Below are 8,753 nucleotides of genomic sequence, written 5' to 3'. Positions count from 1 at the left end.
CCTCCCCAGTGAGTCATGGTGGATGGCTGCTTATACTGAGCCAGGATCCTCTGGAGGTTTCTTCCTGTTAAAAGGGAGTTTTCCTCTCCACTGTCGCTAAAAGCTTGCTTAGTATGAGGATTGCTGTAAAGTCACTGACACTAGTCAGTGACTTGATGCAACCTGCTGAGTTCCTTATATAGGAAACGTTTTACTGATTGGCTTAAATAACTGACCTGTACTGGAATATTTACTTTGTGCCTTGAGACGATTCTTATCATGATTTGGCGCTATATAAATAAAGTGAATTAAATAAAATTTATAAAATATTCATGTTTACACCTCTTCAGACTATTTGTTAGTTTGTTTTTATATCTTTTATACTTTTTTTGTTTTATTTTATATGAATTCACAGTATAGTGTGTTTCTTTTTGCATGCATTTTGTAATCCTTTGGTCATCCATGATGTTTCTTTGTAATTATTCCCACTGATATGTTTCATCACTGGACAGTTTATTTCAAATAAATTTTTAAATATACCTAAAAATATATCATAAGCTTTGTTCATTTCATTTTGTTCATAAAGTACCTTCCAATGTTGCTTTAAAAGATCATTCTTAAGACTCTTTAACCCTCTGGAGGCAGGCGTTGCAGATTTGCAATGTTAAAACCTTCCTACCTGGTTACTCCACACACGTGTTTCATGAGCATTTTTTTTTTACTCAGAAGTTCCCCTGAATGACGTAGTTGTTCATCTTTTTATCAAAACTTACTTTGAACCTGAGAGGGTTAACCTCTGTTCTGTTTTTATTTTTATCGTACATATGATTATTTAAATCCCTATCGTTTTTATAATGACAGTCATAAGAATCAGTAACTGGTAGATGGTCACTTAAATCACTTATTAATAACCCACATTTCACTTATTCTTCCGTTGAATTTGTAAATATGTTATCTTTTAAAGGAGCACAATGTATTGTTATTCTAGTTGTATGGTCTTCATATCAATGAAAATAAACCTATGCTATACATAACATCAATAAATTCATCTGTACTTTTATTTTTATTTGTATTGAGCTTGTCTAGATTGAAATCCCCACAAATAAATAACCCCTTCTGGTACACATTTCTAAACATCTCGTCCATATTATTCTGAAATGTTTCAGTCTTAGAGCCTGGTGCTCTCTATATATAACTAACTGGTATGTTCTTCTTTCTTTCCATAGTTGTTTCAACTTTTATACAGTCAGCACTCCCCCAGTTGTAGTCGTCATCCTTTCTTCTCTTTTATGTTTCACATTTTTATCAATATCAAGTGCCCCCCCCCCCCCCCTTTTTTTTTTACTTCCTGTGTTGGTGAAAAAAATTCGTTGTTCAAAGTTTTCTTCTCTTCCAAGTGTTATCCAGGTCTCTGATAGGGCAATTACAGTAAATGGTCTCTTGAACGATGTTATGTTCCCTGATGGAGTCAAAGTTTGCATATACACTTCTGGTATTGAATCATAGTTATACTCTTATCTAACTTCATCTTCGTATTAAATTGTTCTTTGGTGTAATAATACATTCATTTATTTCATTCTTAAAGAAATTGTAATCAGGATCTATATTATGTTATATTTCACAATAATGAACTATTAGGAAACCTGTCATGACTAAATTTGTGTTGTCAAATATTCTACTGATTGCCAACTACTAAAAAAGAAAAGGAAAAAAAATCCAGGAATTGTATCTAATGTTGTGCTTGATGTCCATCTTTATTTGATGAAGACCAAAGAGAAACAAAACACAGACAATGTTCAAATCGTGATTTGCAGGAAACATTTACTCTATTGAAAAGCACTCGTAACTGCCCTCACAAGTCACACCTTAATGACCTGGATTCTGGTGGGACGCTTAAGCTCTGGAGCGCAGCTCCACCCAGCGTAGCACTGACAGGTGAAGTTTTCTACCCAGGCGTTGAGGTCACTGGCAGTGGGCAGACCCACGGCGATGTACCGCCCACCAGCTCGTAGAATGCTGAAGTAGGTGGGGTTGAGGTGTAGATATTCTGAGGAGTTGTAATTCTTTCTCACACAGCGGCCGTGACTCTGGCATAGGACATTGCTGCAGAGCATGGCTGCAGCCGTCACGTTGGCAATGTAAGGGTTAAAAGTGGAGCTCAGGTACTCAGACAGGGACTGGCAGGCAGCCTGGACAAGAGCAGAAGCAGTAAAATCAGGGTCCTAGCACTAAGAAGAAGTTACAAATCCTGGATTATCTATTGTTGTGGCTCTGAATAGTGGGTGTTGGTGTCTGGATTTTAATGTGGTGGCTTATGTGCAAGCATACAATCAGCACACAACTGCTTGTGAGTGGCTGTACACTATTCATGAAAGGATTAAACATTACAATGTCATACGTAAGTTAAGTTGTGAGAATTTCCTCACACATCTGTAAGCTCTGATAACAAAACCCCAGCCACCAACTTCCCCTGAAACAGGAAACAGCGACGTTCTACATTTTTTGCCGAGTGAAGCTGTGTCATCGGATTTCCTGTTTTCATGTTCTGACAGAGAAACCTTGAGTATCATCCTTTAGCTTCTTCTTTTCTCCCATTAAAGAGACAACAGGAAAATACTTTATATTTAGCCAACAGAAAACATGCCTTATCAAAGTCTATTCTATGTGTCTGCACCCTTTACAGCTGACGGTTTTATCTTCTGTGGATTGTGTTGCATTGTCACATTTGAGAATTTGCTCTCTAAATTCTCAAATATGAAATTTCAGGTGGTCTATGGGCCACATCTGACTCCAGAGCAGCCGACCTCTGGTCTAGTCAGACATTTTAATACAGTAGAAAGACACATCGATCCTATTTTGACTAAAAATTTAATGTTTACCTTGTTGTTGTAGTCCTTGGTACCGCCCCACATCACAACCCCAGAAGCTCCCAGAGCTGCTGACTCCCCTACAGTGTTGACAAGATCCATCTGAAAGTGCAGGAAGCACAAAAAGAATAGACTGGAAACAGATTTTTGGACTGGATCACAAGCTGAATGGGTTTGCTTTGACTTGAAATATCTTTTAAGATAAATTTATCCTTCTGGTATTTCAACATGGTTGTCAGAGAAACTCTCTGAACACGCTTTAAACAAAGTCCAGTGGTCGTTCCGAGTTTATTTCTTTTATTAAATCAAGATTATATTCAGATAAAGAATATTTATGAATAATAAAACAGACAGTTTTCCAGCTCAATCTGCAGTAAATAGCAAATGGCATGTATTTATTTAGCACCTTCTTAGGGTTCGACAACCCCTCAAGGTGCTTCACAACACACTCATTCACTCATTCACTCACACACATTCACATGGCAGGCAGTAGTGGTCGGAATCATACTTCCACTCATCACCAGCGTAAGTGTTACATTAAGTTTGACCTTTTGTTAATCAAGCTGAATCTTTTTAAACATGTTTGTATAATTATGAGTCCACGTGGTAGATGTGTCGCAGTGCATTATAAAATCAGTCAACTTTGGAAAAGGAATGATTAAGTATCATTAAAAGCCTAAAGATCATTTCATGATCCTGGTTCTGGTCTTCAGGGCCTTACATGGACAAGCACCATCATACATTTGTGATCTTCTCAATCCCAAAAGCCTACTGGTTGTGCAGCACCAGGGTAAAGGTCAAAGGTGACAGATCATTTGCTGCTGTGGCCCCCAGACTCTGGGCCTCTCTCCCCCTGAGCCTGAGATCAGTGGACTCAGTGGTCTCCTTTAAAAAGCAGCTGAAGACTCACTTGTTCAAGCTGGCTTTGGTGTGACCTTCATCACCCTGTCCTTGTTCTTCTCTCCCCAAGATCCACTGATTTTCCTCTTTCCTATTCTCACTCTCTCTCTTTGTATTTTTTAATCACAATTGTCTATTTTTGCTTATTTTAAACATGTTTTTGATCATTTTTCAAAAATCGTTTTTATATTTTAAATTTTTGTTTTTGTGAAGTGCCTCATGATTTTTATCTTGAGAGGCGCTTTAGAAAAGATCTTTTCTTTCTTTTGATAGGGTTAGGGTTCTGAGTGGATGTAACCTCTGCCCACAGCTGTGGAACAGTCTGAATGAACATCAGATCAGCAAATGTGAGTAACTCCACCTCCCATAAGTTGTTGATATATCTCTGAAGATATGATTTTGGGACTTTAGCTGCCATACAACACTAACAAAAACCCAATTAGGATTAAAGAACATAACTATATTACTATGAGTGAATGAATAAGTTTTATTTAAGTGCCATGCACGACTCGTGCCCAGCCCATATGGACTTATAACAGAAAGAAGTGGCTATACATTTACATTAATAACCATCATAGGGTGATTGGATGTTTTAGCTCTTTAGTCCGAACCTAAATGCCACGTCTGAGAGAAAAGTTTAAAGATGAAAATTTCCAAATATAATTTCAGCTCAAGTTAAGTCTGAACCTTACGAAACAAGTCATCACCTGGGTCTCGAACGCCTTGGTCTGATCTCGGTAGAGGGGTCTGGAGAAGACGTAGATGGGGACTGTGTAGGGTCGTTTAGGCATGGCCGCCACTCTGACTGCCTCCTGAACACGGTTGCGGACAAAGAGTGCAGCTTTGGGGGAGTTCTTAAGGCTCTTGTGGAGGTAGACTGAAGGAAACAGGGCTGTGCTTCGTTCCCAAAGCCACATCAACTTGTTGTTCTGCTTCTGGGTCATTTTGGAACACTCCCCTGTGAAGTTTGACTTCCTCCACCCATAATTGTAGCAGTCAGGAAAGAGGTAGAAGCCCCAGCGGCGGCTCGGACGCTTGCGGATGCCTAGGATGATAGTTTGCTCCATGAAGCGGCGCCCAGCATTCTCAAACTGGCTCTTTGCCAGAGAAGAAATTTGCTTAGATGATAAGAATGGAGCCATGAGAAGAGCATGGGCAAGAGACACCTTCTGATAAACACGTTTTGATCCCCCGTTCTGGTTCCACAGGGGCCGCCAGGACTCCCAGTCAATCACAGCCAGCCCGGGAGTGGAGTCTTGGGAAACGTAGAGATTGATTTGATTCTGAGCTTTGGCCAGATGTTCTGTCAGGTTTCCATTTTGTGGGACACCGCCTTTGTAGATCTTGTGCTTGATGCTGTCAATTTTAGGGTAAAGGCCGAGACGATCCTCATAAAAGATGGAAAGAAACTGACCAGTAACAGGGGTGGGTGTAGTTACAGCCTGGAAGGCAGCAGTATCCAGTGGGATCTCCAGCTTTTTGCATTGATCAGTGGGGGCATTCCATATGGCCACAAAGGGATGGCCATGGATCAGCGGTGGTTCGGTTGGTGGTAGAGCAAGAACTGAGATGATGGAGCTGATGATGGAGATGGGCAGGAAGAACACAGCCATTGTAATGTCTCTGTGTGGAGGCAACAAAAGCAAAAGTTTAGGATTGGACTGGGGAAGATCATGTCACCCCACCAAAAAGATATAAAATCTCATGTCAGTTGTGACCCCCACACCCACCAACCCACACTTTGTTTGATGGGGTCCAGCAACGCTACTTAAACAACACCGATGTTATGTACGTGGAATCTGCCATTTGGACCTCTCGGCACATTTTGTCGAAGCTGACTGATAAATCGATAAATCATTCAGTCTGATAAACCAATGTCGGAATGTCACAGAAATATTATTGAGCCTAATCCTAAACAGGCCGATACATTTTATTGCAGTCTGCATTAATTCCAATATTATAAAAGAAATATTATAAATGTTAAATCATATTCAAATATTCATATTTAATATATTTATTTATTACTAATATTCTCAAGTTTTAATCACCACTAAAATGCTTCACTCTGTCACTTTCTGTCCGTTTCCCCCACTTATCCAATTATGGGTCACACAGCACCAGCAGAGAAGCCCAAACCTCTCTTTCTCCGGCAACCTCCACCAGCGATATCACCAGGCATTCCCTGATCAATATGAAGACATGTCATTTCCCAAATGCCAAATGCAGATTGGGATGGGACTTTCAAGGCATTTGCCCTTCATCTGCCACCTGATTCACAATGCATCAGAGCCTTTGTGTTCCTCCTGTAGGTAGTGGGCCTACGGGTTGTGGAGCCCACTTAACTGGTTTGGGCTAGGTACTCTGCCATTACACTCTTAAAGGGTCTTTTGAACCTCGCTTGAATCCTTCACCTGAAAGCAATCTGATATGGGCATGGCCACCTGCTCTGAAGATCCCTTCTCCTGGAAACATAAAGACTGGATAATTTCAACTTTAAATAATTAGAAAACTAAAAAATGTGTGCTTTTAAAAAACCCTAACGGTGATTAACATCTGAAGATATTGATTCAAAAAATTCAACTGTAGATGGGAAACTGTAGTAAAGTCAACCATGTGTCACTAGAGGATTGTGTACATTGCTGTGCTTCTGCTGTGCTTTCACCTGAAAAGGAAAATTATATGTTGGGTTTATCCATTTGGAAGGGTAATTGTGCTAGAAATGATGCTTTTGCCATAGTAATCAGAATACCACATTGACCAAGCATGACGCATGAAGGTTTAAGAGTCAAGAAAACTGTATTTGACTCTTTTTTAATAAAGAAATGAAAAAACCTGAAACCAAGCAGTTTTTTTAAATGAGAGAAAGCCATTAAAGAGCTTTTCCTGCTACATTTTTTAAAGTAGGATCAGCTTTCCATAATGTTCAATTTATACATTATTATTATTATTATTATTATTATTATTATTATTATTAACGTTTAACAATCAAATATTTTTTACAGAACAGCACTTTACAGAATCTAACTTACAAAAATCAAATATAAGTTTTTTACTTTTGAAAATTTAGTGTCAAGTCAATTTCCGTATTGTGGAATAGAATAGAATAGAATAGAATAGAATAGAATAGAATAGACTTCACTGATCCCACACTGAGGAGATTCATTACATTAACGCTACAACAACAGCAGCCCATACATTTAGAGAACAGTTCTAAGAAAACTAATAACAACATGTATGTACACATAGGCAGTAACCTATTACTTTAACTTTCAAATAAATAAAAAAAAAGCACGGATAAAAATGAAACCTAGATTCCAGCACTGTGCAGCATACTGTAAGAGACAGACATACTATGTAAATCTGGTATTACATCGGTATTAAACACATACTGAGTATTGCATTGGTGTTATTGTGTACCAGGATAATGCCAGTACCAGTTAAACTGAGGAGTTATGAATGACCAATGGTAGTGTTCTGTTTTACACCTGGGATGCCTAAGATGTGTTATCTAAATAACATTTCAAATACTACTTTCACTATCTTCGTTAACAGAACATATTTCAAACAATAAGAATGACATCATAAATTACAACCAAAAAGAGAAAAGGCAGTGCTTATTTTAGCCTTCCCTAATACCATTCATGAAAACTGTTGTGTGTTTTTTCTGCTCTAATAAATAATAACTAACCAATCTCTTCCTGGCTACCGAAAAGTCAAAAGACTTCAAATGAACACTATCTATTTACACAATGATGTGAGTCAAACATTGCAGTTTCAATATTTTTATGTGCACAGAAGTTACATAAGCCTACCTGCTGCTTTCCCCAACGACTAGTCCTGATCTGGTCAGTGTGTTTTAACTGTTCTGAGGTTGTTTGTTGACTCATGCATGAGAGGAACTGCTGTAGTTTCTTCATTCTGATCGATCCATATCTGATCTGGGTTCTTATGCCTCACACAGTCACACTTAGGAAACAACTGTATAGAATATTGCAAAGACTGGTGTTTAAATATCATATTAAAAGGTGATTAGTGATCCAAAATAAATAATATTCATCATTTAGCATGTGAAAGGACTAGGGCCAACCTCAATGGTAAGGCTCAGGGGCAGGAGCGGATTTAGGACTGAAGATGATCCGGGGCTCAACACACGCGTGCATGCGCACACATACACACACACATAACATGCACTAATCTTTTCATAAAACATTCGGGGCTTGAGCCCATAGCCGGGCCTAACACCGCCCCTTCTCAGGGGCCTCATTAAAAAAGATGCTTATGCACTGTAGCGTTATGAATATGACATTTCTGCCCTTAACAGCTGCCCTTTGACACAGTGACAGTGTGCACAAATTGCCAAGGTTGTGCGCCTGTTCCTGGTGTTTACATTCCAGCAAAGAAGACAGAAGAAGGATGAAGAATGCTTTTCATTAATTAATCAAAGAACTTTATTTCTAATAAAGCTAATCAAAACAACTGTTGGTCAATAATAATCAGGTTATCAATCTGTGAAATTACAATGTTATGATTTCTGTGTTTGATGAACTACAGGACTTTTCTCTGAGCTAGACGTTCTGATCCATAGACTGGTTTGTCTTGCTGCAGACGCTGTGCTATCAGTTCCAGCACCAAAGGAGGGTCCGAGGTCCTGGCATTCCGGATCATACACGGGAGTCTCCGAAGGTACGTAGTTCAGCATAGATGGCGTTTCATGTCTCTTCCTCCTGAAGTCCCTCGTGGTTAGTTAGTCAAAACAACATCTTACACCCAGACTCGCCTGCATCAGATGGAGATTCTGAACTGACACACACACACCAACACTTCAGCATCCAAATCCATATTCATCCATCATTATAGAGTTAGTCCTGGTGATTGTTTCGAATAATTATAAAAACAAATATTCTTAAATGTCCCATATTTCACTTTTCTTGTCTCTAAGTCAATACAAAGTGTTTGTGTGATGTCGTCAGTAGGAACAGATCTCCTGTCCTCTTTTATGGAAATGGA

General features: G+C 39.0%; 1 protein-coding gene across 2 annotated transcripts in view; it reads right to left on the bottom strand.

Annotated features, from left to right (window-relative positions):
* Window positions 1–1,310: 1,310 nt before the first annotated feature.
* Window positions 1,311–8,753, bottom strand: part of spam1 (sperm adhesion molecule 1) — a 31,073-nt gene continuing 23,630 nt past the window's right edge. The window contains exons 1-4 of one of the 2 annotated variants that reach the window (XM_015965659.3): window positions 7,559–8,702; window positions 4,454–5,369; window positions 2,859–2,948; window positions 1,312–2,168 (exon numbers count right to left, since the gene is read on the bottom strand). In XM_015965659.3, coding sequence (XP_015821145.1) covers window positions 1,839–2,168; window positions 2,859–2,948; window positions 4,454–5,359 — 1,326 coding nt within the window. In that variant the 5' untranslated portion in view covers window positions 5,360–5,369; window positions 7,559–8,702 and the 3' untranslated portion in view covers window positions 1,312–1,838. Of the gene's footprint in view, window positions 2,169–2,858; window positions 2,949–4,453; window positions 5,370–7,558; window positions 8,703–8,753 lie in introns of those variants that run through there. The other variant, XM_070544500.1, reaches the window with a different exon arrangement.

Source organism: Nothobranchius furzeri, chromosome 14 (genome assembly GCF_043380555.1).
Source record: "Nothobranchius furzeri strain GRZ-AD chromosome 14, NfurGRZ-RIMD1, whole genome shotgun sequence".
In the NCBI taxonomy this organism is placed as follows: domain Eukaryota; kingdom Metazoa; phylum Chordata; class Actinopteri; order Cyprinodontiformes; family Nothobranchiidae; genus Nothobranchius; species Nothobranchius furzeri.
Note: the sequence above shows the minus strand (reverse complement) of the source record. Positions and strands in the feature narration are given on the sequence as shown.